This window comes from Diabrotica undecimpunctata, chromosome 4, assembly GCF_040954645.1.
Source record: "Diabrotica undecimpunctata isolate CICGRU chromosome 4, icDiaUnde3, whole genome shotgun sequence".
Lineage (NCBI taxonomy): Eukaryota > Metazoa > Arthropoda > Insecta > Coleoptera > Chrysomelidae > Diabrotica > Diabrotica undecimpunctata.
In genome coordinates this window covers 14,564,114-14,582,282 of record NC_092806.1, presented here as the reverse complement: position 1 = coordinate 14,582,282, position 18,169 = coordinate 14,564,114, and the positions used below count along the sequence as shown (strand labels likewise).

At 32.6% G+C, this 18,169-nt stretch overlaps 1 protein-coding gene across 1 annotated transcript; it reads left to right on the top strand.

Annotated features, from left to right (window-relative positions):
• Positions 1-73: 73 nt before the first annotated feature.
• Positions 74-17,631, top strand: LOC140439207 (TBC domain-containing protein kinase-like protein). Its single transcript, XM_072528960.1, has 12 exons — positions 74-508; positions 2,417-2,672; positions 2,733-2,970; positions 3,433-3,704; positions 3,876-4,149; positions 4,206-4,367; positions 5,052-5,229; positions 5,770-5,976; positions 7,370-7,644; positions 9,824-9,954; positions 11,827-11,989; positions 13,466-17,631. Exons 1-12 carry the CDS (start codon positions 304-306, stop codon positions 13,580-13,582), a joined length of 2,478 nt encoding a protein of 825 aa, XP_072385061.1. The 5' UTR covers positions 74-303; the 3' UTR covers positions 13,583-17,631.
• Positions 17,632-18,169: the final 538 nt, after the last annotated feature.

Here is an 18,169-nt window from a genome sequence, read left to right as displayed (position 1 = left end):
AAATAATTGTCACTATCCTGTCAATATTTTGATTTAATTTGTCACTGTCACACTGCTGACGTCTATTAGTGGTCTTGTTTACCTCAAAATGTCAAGAGGCGGATAACCAAATAAAAAATAAACGTGAATGTCGGCAAACAATTTCAGTTAAAAAAGACATGATTTTTAAAATACAACAAATTGATTCTTTGGATTAAACATTTTTCTAGTTTTCTGAAGAATATGCAAAATAAACGAGTACATCAAGTGAATAAATGATATATCTTTGAAATTTGATACTGAGATATCAACCTCCAATTCATCATGACTGTATCTCTACTTAAAAATCCAGAAATGCACTTCGGTGCAATTACTTTCTTTGCGAGACAACACAAGGAGGACATGTGTGGGAGTAATGGTTTGCCATTAACGCCGAATTCTATTATTATATATGGAAGAGCTCAAATACTGAAATCAATTAAGAGCCCATATTTATGTCAATATCTGGATATAATTCGTGGTAAACACGGTAAGTAATATCATATTCTCTCATTTGCATTATACAATATTAAGGTTTGTTTCAATTAGCAACAATTTAACTTTTACCAACAACTTCCTGGTCTGCCTTTTTGTTCTTTTTGGTATCTTAATTTCAGTTGTTTATTTGCACGAATTTACTCATACATATCTCAGAATTATTACAGACAGTTATAATTTGACAAACTACAATGTATCAGCAATAGGAAAATGACTTAGAACAAGGAATAGAACACATTAGACCAACAACATATGTGGATCTACATGATACTTTTGGTAAATACATACCTAAGAGATAAAAAAGAGTTGATAATCCATTGTTTCCTGTTTTATGCTATTCTTTGTAAATCTTTCCCTGTTTTTCTCATTCTTACTCTTCATTAATACTCCTCCATGTGTTTTTTGATCTCCCCATTCTTTTTTTAGCAGTTGCATTGAAATTTTTATTATATCCTTGATTTATTTTAATACTGACTTATGTGTAGCTACATACAGTAATAAGCCACTTATTAGTCTTCTTTAAATAGTTACTTTTCAAGTTTCCAAATGATTACTTGATCATCTTATTCTATGCTAGATTACAATCTATGAAACCGATTGCTATTAAACTTGCTCTTTACTAATCTCTACATATACACCATTTTCAAACAAATGATTACTGGCCACAAATGAGATGGGCTGATCACTTTAAGAAGATCAAAGGACACAACTGGAAGCAAGTAGTGCAAAATAGAAAACATTGGATTGATTGGGGGGAGGCCTATTTCCAAAGTTGGATTACTTAAGGCCGAAGAGAGAGCATAGAAAGCTGATTCACAAAATGTAGAGAAAAAAAAAGGCATATAAGAACCATGAAAAGTTTCTATACAAGGCCATAATTGATGTAAATATAAAATATGATAAGATAAACAAATCATCCCAAATTTTGCCATATGCAGATGATGTTGATCTAGTTGCCTGCACAACACGCAAGCTAGAAGAAATGTATACCACCTTGTCAAACGCCTCAAAAAATATGGGCCTGCAAGTAAATGAAAATAAAACTAAGATAATGGCATCAACACCCAACAATAGAGCCAGAAACATCGGCCACCAATTCACGGTTGATAATTCTACCTTTGAAGTGGTGGACAAATTCACATACTTAGGCTCCCTGATCACCAAGGAGAACGTCATGACGGAAGAAATCAAGCGAAGAATAATCCTAGCAAACAAATGCTATTTTGGACTGAGTAGACATATGAGAAGCAGAAACTTAAGCCAAAAAACAAAAATAACCATATACAAAACCCTTATACAACCAGTGTTGACATATGGGTCGGAGACATGGACCATTTCCAAGGCAGCTGAAAATCTCCTGCTTATATTTGAACGAAGGATCCTGAGAAGAATATTTGGTGGCATCTGTGAAAATGGTGTTTGGAGAAGGAGGTACAACTACGAGATATATTACAGATATAAACATATATTTGGTGGTAAAGACGTAGTATCGTTTATAAAAATAGGAAGACTAAGATGGGCAGGACATCTGGCAAGATCACAGCAGAACAACCCTCCTAGAAGAATCATTGTCACAACCTGTGGGAAGTAGAAGTAGAGGTAGACCAAAACTCAGATGGAGGGATGGTGTAGATGAGGATGGTAGACAAATAGGCGCAGTAAACTGGCAACAGTTGGCAATGGATAGAACTGACTGGCGTAATAGACTTGGGAAGGTCGAGGCTCTTTTATAAGGCTGTAGCACCAATGATGATGATGAAGATAAACAAACATTTTGGTAATACTAAAAAATTATGGGATATAAATTGTTGAATAGGTAATCTAGATAATATGTGACAAAAGTATTATTTAAATTGTTAATCATAAGTTAATTTATTTGATTTGACATTTCTTATTTCAGAAAGAACTGTGGTAGTGTGCCAGTACTGTGGAACACCTTTAGTAGATTATTTAGAGAAGAAACAATTTTCATTAGATGATGTAGTTTTTATAGCATACCAGATTCTTCAAGGATTAAAAGAACTTCATAAGAGGAATATAGTGCATCGTAATTTAAGTAGTGAGAATGTGCTGCTACAAGGAAATAATATAAAAATGTTTAACTATGGACTGTACTATTTAACATATAATGGAAAATTGGTGTCTTTTCCTGTAATGTGAGTATTTTCTGGTCCTTTTAGATAATTATTTACTTTTTTAACTACTTTTCTTTTTAGACAATTGCTTTATGCTGCTCCTGAGATATACCTAGATGGAATTCAATACAGTCTTCCAAATCCAAAAGTAGATATTTGGGCTTTAGGAATAATATTGGTAGAGCTGGTGCTTAACAAGTCTTTGTGGAATACGTTGAAAGTGGGACAAAGAATTAGGAAAATTTTGAGTCTTCTCCAGTCAAATACATCTGTTTTTGAGAGAATAGCTAGAGAACATAATGCATATGATCAATATATAGTAAGTATTAGGTACTTTTCATTTCAATTTTATATAGTTTGTATGAAGTTATTATTAATAATTGTACAGTATAAAATTTATATTGTACTTACAGGGAATGTCATTCTCTGTAAAATATTCAGGATTTGGCTGCAACAAGATTTTTCAGATCTAAATCTTTAAAAATATGGCATAATAATGAAACTGATCAGCAATTTTTGGCTTTGTTTGGCACTTAACTGATTTTATAGTGTGACACATGAATCTATCATTAGTAGGAGTCAATTTATTATGACTTTTCCAAAATTCTTAATTTGTTACAACACTGGATAGGCATTCAGATTTTTTTCCTGATACTGCCTATAGGCCATAATTACAATTATATTATTTATTCATGAAAAACCTTTATATTTTGTTCATACTCAATTTGTTTCCACATTTAATTTAATTTAAGGAACACATCATTATAGATATTATTTTTAGAGCTTGCCTGATGATATAAAGGAACTTATAGAATGTTGCCTTCAAATTGACCCCTCCATAAGACCTCCTTGTGAAGAGCTGCTCCAGAAAAAGGTTTTTAATAAGTTTAACTTGCAAAATGGATATGTTAAGGAGATTTTTTCCAAGAACTTCGAGATTTTTACTATACACGAGCTGTATCATTGGTGGCAGTTAGCTGGCGGCGATGTGCTGCAGGAATTAAAGAAACAAGGACTTATAAGGTCAAGTCCTCCTATATTATCATTACCACAGTAAGTATTTTTATAAACATATTAGAGATTAAGATTACTTTGCCCATTTTGTTGGTTACCTGATTTTCTGAGATATATTTTTATACTTTAACCCATAAACTGACAAAGTTAATACTGTCGCTTCTTATTATTTAATGATAAGGATTTTTCAAGATTTATATTCCATTTCAGTTTGCTTCTAATAGAAGGTAATATCTTAGGACAGGATCGCAACCCAGCTACATTATATGATCCAAGAGTGGTAGAAATGCCTCTAGATACGTTATATCAAAGATTCGAGAACATTCCCTTTTCTGCTTTCTATCCATTAATCCAGATCAAGTGCGATGTGATAGCGCAATCAGAACCGCCTCCTTATGATGCGACTGGACTACCTCTCATAATCAAGGAGAGAGATCCCGAATATCAGTTCCACAGAATAATATTGTTCAGAAGGCTATTACATGTAAGTATAATCCTTCTTGAAAGGACAGAAATATTAATCTAATAATTTTCTTTTAGGGTTATCCATTTACAAAAGAACTTATCTGTAGAGAAGCCGCAAAGGACATTCCTCCTTTGTTAAGAGGAGAGATTTGGGCGGCTCTGTTAGGAATTAAAAGTGATTATAAGTATCAGTATATGAAACTAGATAAATATACATTGACACCGACAGATCGACAGGTTGGTAAGCTTCTTTTTGATACAAATAGATTTGTTTACATTATTTAATCGGTTCCAAATATTAAAACAAAGTTTTCTGATTTTACAAGGGCCATTTAACAAGATAATTATTATAATTTGTGTATCTCTGCACTAGCTATCAACCGTAAAAATATTCCTTTTTGAAGTGGATACGCTATATGGCGTCATCTGTTGTGGATAGTAGAGACCAATGTGTGTAAAAAACTAAAAATCTACAGACATACCAATGAAGAATATAAAAAGTTCATTGTTATTCCATCTTGGTACAGTTAAAACCTTTTACTTTCTTTCTCCATAAAAAGTGAAATAGCATTAATGCTATCAAATATGAAAGCATGTCGCTCAGATCGTCAAGTGGTCCAGGTGGACGAATTGCGTTAAATTCTCTGTGGATGATCTGGTCGATCGATGATTCAAACCCTGATAAGAAACCAAAAAGGGTAACTTCGTAGTTTAAAATCTAATCGAACCTGTTATTTAGAGTAGAACACGCTGATATATAGGATCTACCTTTGGATAAGCAGTGCGGTAAGAGATAGGGGCTTGCGACTCTGTGTTACGCACTCCATAGATACATACCGGACGAGCGTTATGCTTAAAAAAAAAACAGAATTTAGATAGAAATATGAAAACATTAATATTAAAATGTTTGGTTAATTTTAGATAGAAGTGGACATACCAAGATGTCACCAATACAATGAACTCCTGTCATCTTCTGAAGGCCACAACAAGCTCAAGCGTATTTTGAAGGCGTGGGTATCTAAAAACTCCCAGTATGTTTATTGGCAAGGATTGGATTCGCTTACAGCTCCATTTCTGTATCTCAATTTTAATGATGAAGGTATGTAAAATTTATGTATTTACTCAAGTATTGACAATTTTAGTTATTTAGTTATTTAAAGTATTTGTCTTAAATCAAATTATACTGCAATATGAAATAATTTCTACAAAAATATATTTTTAAGTCAAAAAAGACATAAATTAAAAAATAGATCACACGTTTCGTACATTAATGCACTTGTGTATTAAAACTTGATAATTGATTAGACCGACGGTTGATACAACTTGTGATGTTATGATTAAATTTATGTTTAGATGTAAATAATAGAATGGCACGTCTGGTTCACACTTTTATTTGAAATATTCAAAAAATAAATGGATAATTTATCCGACTCGAAGGACCAAATTAATATATAAACCAAACTGCATTGATCATGTAGAATACTTATGAAATTAAATTTTTATTTAATGTACATTTCCGTATAATATCTTGGACATTCTTTGCATTAACGTAACACACCTAGACTTATTAATACATTCAATAATAATTTTTTCATATAAATAAAATAAAGTAAAAAAGTGAATTTATTATTGTTTTTAGCAAAAGCGTTTTCTTGCTTATCACTGTTCGTTCCAAAATATCTACACAAGTTTTTCCTCAAAGACAATTCCGCTGTCATAGAAGAATATTTAGCAAAGTTTTCCCAATTGATTGCATTCCATGATCCCTTTTTAGCGAACCATTTGTACGAGATAAACTTTTATCCACAGTTATTTGCGATTCCTTGGTTTCTCACTCTATTTTCACGTAAGTATTAATAAAATTTGTTATTTAATAATATTTATTACCAAAATATATATGTTGGATTTATTAAGTATAAAATTAAGAAAGATCCAACTATACACTTTGATTGTAGTCGGTATGGGCCAGTTAATAATAATGAATAACCGGATAAATTGCTTCCCAGCGGATAATTTGATGAATTGACAAACAATGTTTCAGTTTTGCTCTTATATGAAGGCTGATGGATATGATTTATCATCTTGATAACAAGAGATAATCCAGAAATTAAGGGAAGCATAATAGATTTCTCAAAAATAAAAACACAAAAACTTCTAAACCTCTAATCCACTCTTATTTCTGGTGGGCGAACGAAATTGGTCACCCCTAGACGATCGAAATCTCTGCCTGATTTTAAGACGATCTCAACGGAAGTCCCTCATTTCTCGTGGGACGATGCGAGCTGTCTTAACCTTCGACCCTCTCTCTCATGTGCAGAAACCACTTACTAGGCGCATCTGCCAGAGGCACATCGCAGAAGTATATTCCAAACAAACACTTAGATTCTGATAGCGGCATTTACCAATGTAAATAAACAATTGGATTATGTTTGTTCTCGTCGAAGATTTTGAGTCGCAATAATTCTTAAAGTGCTTCTTTTCTTAAATTTTCTAAACCTTTCAGCAAATTTTTATGATATACACATAGTTAAAAAAATGCTACAACAATATCTAGTCCACTCATTCGAGTGGAAGAGGAACTGACTCTCCTATTTGACAGTAATGCGTAATTGAGGCACGGCGCCGCATTGTCAAGCATTGTTCAACAGAAGTTTTGAAACAGTCATCCATATACTTAATGGAACCAAACATATAAACACCAGTAGCTATCTTTCTTCTGATTAGTATGCCCCAATCTTTAAGGGCATCGGCTGTAACAGTTCTGAAGTGTTCTATTGCTGTTTTTCCACTTCACTGCTTTAAATTTTTCAACCAGGACATCGGGCATATAATAATTCCCAAATATAGGTTGCAACAAAATATTATACAAGAGAAAATAGCAGGCAAACGCAGTTCAGGACGAAGAAAGACTTCATGGCTAAAGAACTTGCGAGATTGGTATGGTATTGATACAAGAAAATATTTTTCTTTTCTTAGTATGTGACTAAAGTAGCTCATTTTTCTTTCATAGTGTTGAGCATTGGTGTTTTTATAACTGTCAGCCTACGCTTGTAAAACAAGTGTACAGTTACAGGAGTTACAACGTAGCATCTTGTGAAGTAGTATCACATCATTAATTACGAGCACACAGAAAACTTATGGAAATTACTGTAGATAAAGCTGCCAATGAATACATAAAATTATCTTAGCTTAGGTTGGGTTATATTTATGTTTAAAATCAAGTAAAATAATTTTTTTAGATGTGTTTCCGCTTTACAAAATCCTTCACTTGTGGGACAAGGTTCTTCTCGGGAACTCTTCGTATTCTCTCCACATCGGTCTTTCAGTATTGACTCAACTCAGGGATAGATTGCTAAATTCTGGCTTCAACGAATGCATTCTGCTGTTTTCCGATTTACCCGAAGTGGATATAGAAAAGTGTGTAATGTTGTCGACTGATACTTTTAAGAATACTCCTGGCAGTATAACGGATAGGGAACACGATAATGAATCCTTCAGGATCAGAGATGAATTTGTAAGTATTTTGCAATAATTTACAATAAAATAATGTATAATAATTTAACTTAAGTTTTTATAATAAAAAGAGTGCACACCTAAAATATTATTTCGTACTGTACTATTCATTCATACATAAACCGACTCAATTCCATCGCTGATCCATTTTGGATGATATATTGCTATTCAAATTCTATATCGGTACCTCGGAGGTAAAGGACACTATGTCCATTTTCTTACTTTTTCAGGAGAGCAGTTTTAAAATTCTTTAAATTTATAATCAGTAAATACTCCAATGTTTCTTATATTTAACCAAGATTAATATATTATTATTGTGGTGTGTATAATCGTTTTTCATTCCATGAAGTGTTATATACCTGAGGTTTACCGTTCATTATTTAAATTTTTTTTAAAAATGTGTAGTTGGACATAGTGTTGTTTACCTCTAACAACTTTTTTTAAATAATGTGGCATTGCATGTTAAGGTCTTTACGAAATAAACAATACAAACACATTAAACAGCCTATACTATTATTTTATTAGAGGTAAATATTATAATGTTATAATAATTAAGTAAAATTATAGACGACAAGTTTCAAAAGTGTTAAAGATGCTCCATATCATCTTCATCTTCTTGTGGGTAATCGTTTGTGGCTACATCGCTATGTGTTAAATTTTGATCAAATGCATGACAAACTGACGGAACAAAAGGCAGTAATGCAATTAAGTCATTGTACTTTTGTTTTGTGATTGGTAATGGGATTATGAGAGTAGGTTGGATGTCGATACATGAGAAGATAAATTGCTTTTTAAGATCTGAAACGTTTGTCTCAGTCCAGTACGAGTTGAAAATTTTTTGTCTTTCGTATTCTGGCCATCTTTCAGAGCATTTCATGCGACACATGCAAGGAGGCTTTAACATTTTTGCAGGCATGTCTTTGCCTCTTTTACTGAGATACTCTTTCCCACCAGCTATTTTTCGTTTGCGAACATTACAGGCCCAATTTTGTACATTTCTTTTAACACATTTTTCTTCTTCTAAAATAACTTCATTATGTTCATTGAAATTGCCTGCATCACTGCTTAGGGATAAATCGTCCTAAAGAAGATTTTTTTTATTGCCCCACTAATCGCTAATCGTAGGAGTAATAATAGCTTTCTCTTTTACCTTTGTTTTCGCTGGTTTACTTATACGTCTCATATCATTGTCGTCCGATTTTGAGCTTTCACCACTTAGAGGCTCATAGATTTTATCAATATCCAGCTAACAAACCAGCTAAAAGAAGGACTTGAATCGTGTTTTATTATAATTTATGAAAATATTTTAATTCAAAAATAATGTTAAAAAATAAAAAATTTAGTCATGACTTTAAATTATTATGTTTAATTTCAAATAGAGAGCTGTCATTCGTTTCTCGTAAAGTGTAGCACAAAACTGTATTGAGTTGTGGCGTACTAGAATAAATAAAACACACTGGAAAAATTAAAAATTTAATTTGAAATTAATACAAAATGAATAACTTACAGTAAACAAGTCTGGAATTTAAATATATGTATTATAATTCTAAACTGCTGAAATAATATCATATCTCCATTATTAAAAAATTCTTCAAACATTTTGGACATTAACTCAACCGTCTCTCTGGTTATTAAATTTATTAGATACAGTTTTTTGTTGTTAATAATAAAAATAATATTTATCTAAACACATTTTTGAAAGTTATTTTTTTTTATTTAGATTTAGTGCAATTCCGTTATCTGTGATGGCAACAATGAATTGTTTCACGAACCATTGTCTCCAGTCTGAACCAGAGATATGTAAGAGAGGCTCTCTTATATATCTCTGGTCTGAACACTGGTTTACATTGGGAAAAAAAAGTGTACCATTTCTATATGACGGGAAGTGTAGAAGGGTACATAACACTATGTCCGGATGGTAAATGACGGTGCACACATATAGTAGAGATAAACAACACCAAGTCCACATGGTGTTGTTTACCTCTGACTGGAAGTGGACTTGGTGTTTATTAAAAAGTCGGTAACTTGCCGTAAAATTGTCTCTGGACATAGTATGGTTTACCTATGTGTAGAGCCAGAAAAGTTATATTCAAAAGTGCAATAATCTAAATTTCGATAAAAATGGACATAGTGTCCTTTACCTCCGAGGTACACATATGGTAACTTCGTTTTACTTTTAGGATATTTCAGGAGTCACGCTACAAGATTTGAAGAAAGAAAGGTATCCTCGGATCAGTGCCAAGGATGTAATAGACTTAGTTCGTAGCAAGCCTGACAAATTAATAATAATAGACATACGCAATCTCGTCGAGTAAGTATTATATGTACATATTTTGGGATAAACACTTTTAGTTAGTTACTTTTCTGGGAAAGTTAGTAAAATTATCAAAAATTCTAACAAAATCTATCGTGAAATATAATCATCTGTCAACTTCTTGCAACCACTGTTGGACATAGGTCTCTTCTATCTTCTTCCACCATTCTCTGTTCTGTGATTTATGCATCAAATTTCCTGCTGTTTTTCGTAAGTTGTCCATCCATCTTGTTGGTGGTCTATATCGGTGTTTTGGTTTTCTCTAGGTTTCCATTCCTGTTCACCTGTCCTAGTCCACCTGTTATCATGTTAAACGTGCTATATGGCCAGTCCATCTCGATTTCGCTTGTGCAATCTTTTCTATGACATCTGTTGTTTTAGTCCTCTCTCTCTTCTCTCTTTGTTAGGATTCAAATCTCTTTTTTTTTTCAAATTTAATTGTCTTGTAAAATGGTTTACTTTTTAGTTAAAATAACTTACATTGCCTAAAAAACTTCAATTTCCGTGAAAACAGTGGCCGCGTAGATACGGTATATTGACCACGACGCACTTATTTCGAATAACCAGCGATAACTAAAACATTTCTTCTTAAATCTCAACGGTTTCTTGTTTGCTTCACTTCAAAGTGGTAATAGACATGATCGTTTAGTTCTACCGGATAATACCGAACGTAGTATTATCCTGTCTGACTGTACCAATCTCTCCCCTACGTTTTTAAAACGGGCGAACATTTAATGTCCGGATCTAGTTAGTCGATTTTAATAAACCATAATGCATTTTGTTTGTTTTGTTTTTTTCTTTAATGGTTTACCACAATTTGAGAAAATTTTTGTGCCTGAAAAAAGTTGAAAAAAAGGTCAATTTTTGAATTTTTTTTTCAAATATCCGCCATTTTCTTTTTTTTAAGAATATTCAATTTTTTGGTAAACTATCACGTAAGGGCACTATTTTTTCAAAACCCTTCTCAAATTTTATTCGCTGTGTGCAAGTACTTGATCGTGCTCGTGAAGCGGCGAAACCTTTCATTGTTATTAGCACATTTCATAAGTACTATTATTGAAGAAAATGGGATTTCGCAAATTTTACCATATAAATTGTAAAAATACAACAAGAAATAGTCAATTCAAGTTTGATTCGTTTCCAAATTATAAGCAAACATTAATGCAACGTTTAAGTTATTTTATTTGCAGTTTACTAAAAAGTTCGCTGATCTATGACACTAGATGTCGCCCCTCCGAAATTTTTACCTTTTAATAACCTTTATCTTTAATGTTCAAATGATGAAATCTAAACATAAAAAATATATTTACCAATTTTTACAATTAAAAATCCATTCAAAATTTTTCGAATTAAATATTGCTATAAATTACAATAATTATTGTATTAAATAACCATTTTATTTGCAGTTTACATAAGAGTAATATGTTAAAAGTGCTAATAATTTCGTTGATCTATGACACTAGGTGTCGCTCTTCCAGAGATCAGCTGTACGCCATGCAGAGAATGTGAAATATGATTTAAAATATTTTATACTTTATTTCTTATTATAAAAAAATAATCATTGGACATCATATTTATGTTAACGTCAGTTCGAAGTAAGGATGTCGATTTGTCATAATACTGTCCTAAGTGCTAGTCAGGACAGTGCTAGAAAAAATTCTTTCCTGGGTTTCGTTTTTTCCTAGGACTACGTTGTCCCAAGAACATGAGTAGGTGTAATATTCCATATTTTTCAAGTCGACTCATGATATGTTCCAAATATTCCAGCGCAAGTCGAAAAATCTACCACACTAATTCGTAGCTGAATATTTAGAACTAATTAAATTCTACAACAATTATATTTTGTTCTTTTACGAATTAATATTTTAGATTCAATCGTTGCTGTGTGATCAACAGCATCAATATTCCATTTTCTAGTGTATCGTTTAAAGAGAACAAAATAGAAAATATAGGACATCACAGCTCCCTTCTAGAGAATTCAAAAGACAAAATAGTCGTAATAATTGGAGATGAAGAAACTGACTTGGAACTGGTAAGTAACTACGTATGTATATTAATTTTTATTTAATATACGTTAGGCTAGTTATCGTCAAACCTGCTGAACAAGGTGATACGTGGTACAAGGTGATACTATTGGCCTATAATGTATTTTTTAGTGTTTGATAGCAACACAGATGCATACCAACCAGTTGAACAGGCAGGATTTAGAAAGGGGTACAGCACAGCCGACCACCTTCACACCCTTAAAATATTGATAGAAAAGACCAATGAATACAATATTCCAATATATCTAGCGTTTGTTGACTATGAAAAAGCGTTTGACAGCATAGAACTATGGGCAATGGAAGAAGCGCTAGTTAATTGCCGAATAAATTCACTGTACAGAATGTTAATCCGCAATATATATCAAAACGCCACTATGAGAATTCAGCTAGACAGAGATTTGCAAACTCCATTAATTAGAATTTGTAGAGGTGTCAGACAAGGGGATACGATCTCACCCAAACTATTTACTCTGGCGTTGGAAGACATTTTTAAATCTATAGACTGGGACAATAAAGGGATTTGTATAAACGGGAAATATTTAAATCCTCTAAGATTCGCCGATGATGTACTCCTGATAGCAACAACTATGGAACAACTACGAATAATGATTTCAGACCTAGAAAAAACATCTCTTAAGAAAGGACTAAAAATGAATCTAAAGAAAACTAAAATAATGACTAATACAGAAGACAGATCAGTAGTTACCATAGGTCGAACATACATAGAACACATCCAAGAATATATTTACTTAGGACAAGCTATCAGAGTAGACAAAAGTAACCAGACTAAAGAAATAACCAGAAGAATAAGAATGGGGTGGGCTGCATAGCTGCATGGAAGATGGAATAAAGAAATTGGCCGCTGTAGACCATATACTGCAAAAAGGTCAGGAGGTCAACCGCAAATGAGATGGAAAGATGACATTGAGCAAAGCGCAGGTCCAATGTGGAAAAGACAAACAGAAGACAGAGACAAATGGAGACATATGGGAGAGGCCTATATTCAACACATGAATAGATTTTGGGCTGTAGATGAATATATAGTGTTTGATCATGTAGCTGAAGTCTTACGATGCAATCATGCGCAGAAGCAACGCAAGCGCAGTTTGATAATGCTTGGAGTACAAATATAGCCCATTTGAGCACTGAAACGTTAAGAAAGATCGAAACGTTAAAAATCTGTACGAGTGAAGATTTGTGGAGTTATGCAGTAAATATGCCAACTATAGTTTCCCAGAACTGCTAACAATCATAAATTATAATCAAAAAAATCAAAAGGCTTGTAATTCAAACTTTAGTAGTAATCTGAACCTAAGCACTTAACAGTACTAAACTTTAAACAGTTAAAATTTAAAATTATACGACTACGATCATTTTTAATAGTTTTTTACCGTTTTTAAAAGTTTATTTACAGTTATAAATTCTCATTTGTACCTAAATAGTCATAGATATTTTTATTTCAGTTTCCCACTTTCCTGCTTACTTGCAACGTTATGAAAGTCTGCGTTCTACACGGTGGATTTAACGTACTACTCTCTGTATCACCGACGATTTTGATGTCCCATAATCTGGCTTTGTGATAACAACCTCCTAAGAGATTTGATCTCTTTAGTCCGTTTCTAAATAGGAACAAATAAGTTTTTAATGATGTCATAGAATACGTAATATCTTTTAATATCAGTATTTTTTCAAGAAAAGAAATGAGATTATTTTAATATTAATATGATTTATAACAAAAGAAGGATACATAGACACATTGAACATATGAAGTGGCTTATTGTATACCGGAAAATATGAATGTCTTTTCTTTATAAAAGTCTTTTTGTTCAAATTACAACATGTGACTCATCAAATAATGATAGATTGAAAAAAAAAAATTAAGAAAAACCCGAGAAACACAATTCTTAAGACAATTTCCCATTTAACAGTGTGGTATCGCTACGTAGAACCATCTATGTTGGATGACAGACAATAGATACTACTGTGTCTCTGAACTACGTACAAACCGCAAATTACGTAGTCTACGCTTAGTAGCAACATATAGCACAGTAGCAAAATTGTAGAAAGTGACTAATATTTTCAATGTAGACCTTTTCGGGTTTGAGCGGAAAGGAAATCGACGAGTCAAAGGCGTGCGTTTTTTATTAAAAAAATAATCAGGATTTTATAACGAATTAATTGTCATAAAAATTATTTTCTTATTTTATAAATGCCTTAGATGAAGATAAAACTAGTGCTCGTTAAATATTTTTTGGGAAAAGCCCTTTATCCGTTTAAGGATTAAATTTAATTCTTATTGTCAAATGAGATTTAATGACATGGGATTAGAAAAACGGTCGTCTAGTAAGTTTTAGCACAGGTAAAACTGAAACTTAAGTACTTAAACAATTCTTACAAAACAAAACTAACAAAAACATAATACATAATCTAATCTGGAAGCTCTCTAAGCTTCGGAAACTTGTCAAAATACTACATAATGTAACTACATCGCTTACATTCGTATTTTGTTCTCTGGCTCTCAACACAATTCCGATCATAGTTTTTTCTTCGGGTGTTAAATTGTAACGTATCTTTTTGATATACGGTTTACTATACTACTGTCAGTCATGTTTATTATTCGTCACCAAATTGAATTAAACTAAATGACTCACAATTCACAAAAAGTAAACGTAAAAGCTCATTCACTAGTAATAATACTACTAACAATTCTGTTCTTTGCTTTATGAAACCCCTGTCAGTGCGCTTATGAAACCGACGTACAGATATCAGGCAATAAAATTGCTACGCGAACAATGGCGTTATTGTCAGATACATCGCCGTAATTTGCGATGATGTTGTTGATCGCAGACATCTACCTTTAGAGAAAGATATTAACTACAACATTGCAGATACCTTCAAGTTGAATCATATACGCTAACAACGTTACATTTTTTTTAGAACCCAAATCTTTGCCAAAACATTTGAACAATTTAAAAATAGACCAGTCAAATTATTGAAATTGATTCATATAAAATGAGACCTTTTCTATCAAAACGCATATTTTTTAAAAAGTCAGAAGAAGCAGACTTTTGTCAATTTTTTAAGAGATTAAACAGATTCTGCAATAATCCTCTAATTTGTTTATTAAATAATAATTAAATTTTCTCCTTTTGTCAGAATTTTTTTTTTCTATAGGGTAAACGTCTAATTTTACTGGGCTACAAAAAATAATTAAAACATGAGTCACTTTCTACAATTTTAATATTTGATTGTAGGTAGTTCAGAGGCATACAGTGGTGTCCACTGTGTGTCATCCATAGATGGCGCTACATAGCAATACCACTATTAGGTTAGAAATGTGATTAAGAATACTGCCTTTCGATTTTGCAGTGTATTTTTGATCTTGATGAGCGTCAACAAAGACAAAACATGTAATGTGGATAAAGATAGACTTTTATAGAGTTTTTTGGTGCTTATTACGCCGCTATATTTAAACTAACTTACAAAAATTTCTTGCTGGAAGAGGTCCGACTGTTGAATGTTGGCAATGTGATATTGGCAATAACAATTTTGTTTATGGCAGCTCGGCATAGATCAGCGGATGTCTTGTGATACCCTCACGGAAGTTTCGGAGGCACGATGTTCTTCTTCGGCCTGGTACCTCCATCTTCTTTATGTAATCTGCAGATCCTGGGTTGTGAGATGTAGAGTGTTATATTTTCTGGATGTCTCATTACACGGAGTAAATATTCTTTAGTTTTTATTGTTTTATACTACAGCTTATTCGTAATATTTGCCCTTAGATCCACATTTCAAAAGTTTCTAGTTTTTATAACAATCTCTTTGAGTCGAGATTTCCACTTTGTAAAGCAATGGTGAGAATATATAGCAACATTCTAATCCGATTTTTAATTTTGTGCAATATCTTTAGTGCAGATAATTCTCTTTTCCTTTTAGAAAGCAGCTATTGTCTTTTTCAATGCATAATCTCATTTGTTTGCTCATATTCCCGTTATCGTTTATATTGGCGCCCAAATAGGTAATGTTGATCATTTTTACTACTAAAAACCATAAATTTGCCCATATAGGTATTATGTTGTAACCCATATTGTGATATATTTCGGTCAACCTGTCTACAACTATGTGCAAATCTTAATTGTTGGCATTAATCAATGCCGTATAGTCATATATTGTTGTTGTTAATTCTCTTGGTCTTAATACCCACTTTTATTTCATTTAAGGCTTTTTCAAAAATGAATTTTGGGCAGATGTGAGAAATTAGTGAAGATATGTGATACACATATGTCTAATTCCACACCTAAGCTTCACTACTTCTTTGTGACCTGAGAGCTCAGATGTTTGTAGACTAATGCCAGTACATATGTGTGATAATAAGTAAATATCTGCCATCAAATGTCACCTGCAGCAAGATTATAAGCATTTCATCATGATTGACCCGATTACAAGTTTCTTTAAGTTGATAAAAGAAATGAAAACCAATTGTTCTACATATCTACATCATTGTTCTCTTGTTGTTGCGGAATCAAAATGCTGTTTCGCCTAGTTGCTCTTATGTTTTATTTAAATTCTCGACTGCGATGGCCACTGAGTCTTTGGCGTTTATTCTTTTTTTCGGTATTTTTCGGAATAAGTTTATAGCGATCAGAAATACGCCATGGGCGTCCAGGACAGGAACAGAAGAGAACTCGGCTCTGCTTCTGCAGAATAATGGGATAACACTTACACTTTACCAGGCTATAAGCGCCAGAAACCGAAAATAGGAACCATACTTAATTTTTTTAAATAATAAGTCCATATGTTGTGAAATTCATTTATTCGTGTAATTAATTTTATATAAAATATTTTCAGGAATCGACATTTGCATGGAATTTTAAGAGTGTTTTTGCCTGGTTCTGTTAAAAGTAAAGCTCGGAAATTCCTTTAATTTTTATACATCCAACACCTACTTTATTATTCTCTTTATAAATATTCCATTCTCGAATTTTTTTTTAAATAATTCTGGTGTAAAATCGTTTCATTTATCGCTTTAAATATCACTTTTTGAATTTTAAAGACGATGCTGACGGCTTATACGGTACAATCCGTAACACATTTTTTAGATATTAGTCGCAGAACACAGTACCAACTGTTCCGCATCTAATCTAGCAGCCCCGTTCGTTGTGGAACGCGGCGTAACATTCTCCCCATTTCCCCTATACCAGTTTCCTTGCTATATGGGATTTTGGTAGACAATAAGTCAGTTTAAGTATGTATAATTGTGGCTAAGTTTCTAAAATCCAAGACACGTCATCTTTATTGCACAGCCTACTTTAATTAGGTTTTTTTTCGATGGATCTATAGTATTTAATTGCAACATAACTGATTGTAGATATTTTTAACTATCAGTACTTTATATATCAATATATTGTGAAATTAGTCTGATCAAAAGTTTTGTTTTCTTCTTTTGATTTATCTATGTACGAATAGGTTGAACAAATGTATATACCTACACTTTTTTTTATTCATTTTATAAGTAAGAATATTGAGCTGTATCTACTTCCAGCTTATATACTGGATATGTAAAAATAAAAAAGATAGTCTGGTTCTAATACCATAAATATTTTTTTTGTAATATAATTATTGTCAAGTTTTTATTGTGTTTTACTAACCTTTACTTATACCAAAGAATATAGACCCTATATTCTTTGCTTATACTGTCCTTTCACTTCAATTGCACATTTGTGGAGTATGAAAAAATATCTACCTCAGCCTGCTTGATTCGTTGGGTGGATTGAGTGGCTCAAAGTTCATGCTGCCGGTCCAAAGTTCGGATAAAGGAAGAGAGTCCTTAGGTTTTCCCCCAATCTAAGGAAAACACTTTAGACTCGGAATCCAACACCTACGAAGACGATTAAAGCAAGAAACAGTACTACAATATGAAATAAGCTCTAGAATATAGAAATATCTGATCTTTTTCTGTTCTAGAACACGAAAAAGTTGCTGGTGGTCAAGTAAAATGAATAGGGCAGCTGAAGTATAATGACGGTGATGGGCTTAGCTTCTAAACTATGTTCAGGCAGCGGTTCTTTTGATCAAAATTTAGCAATTTCGAAAAAAATTTCGCGGTCGACTTCTTTTTCCTCTTTACTGCTTTAAATTTTTTCTTCCAGTTTCCCTTGTATAACCAA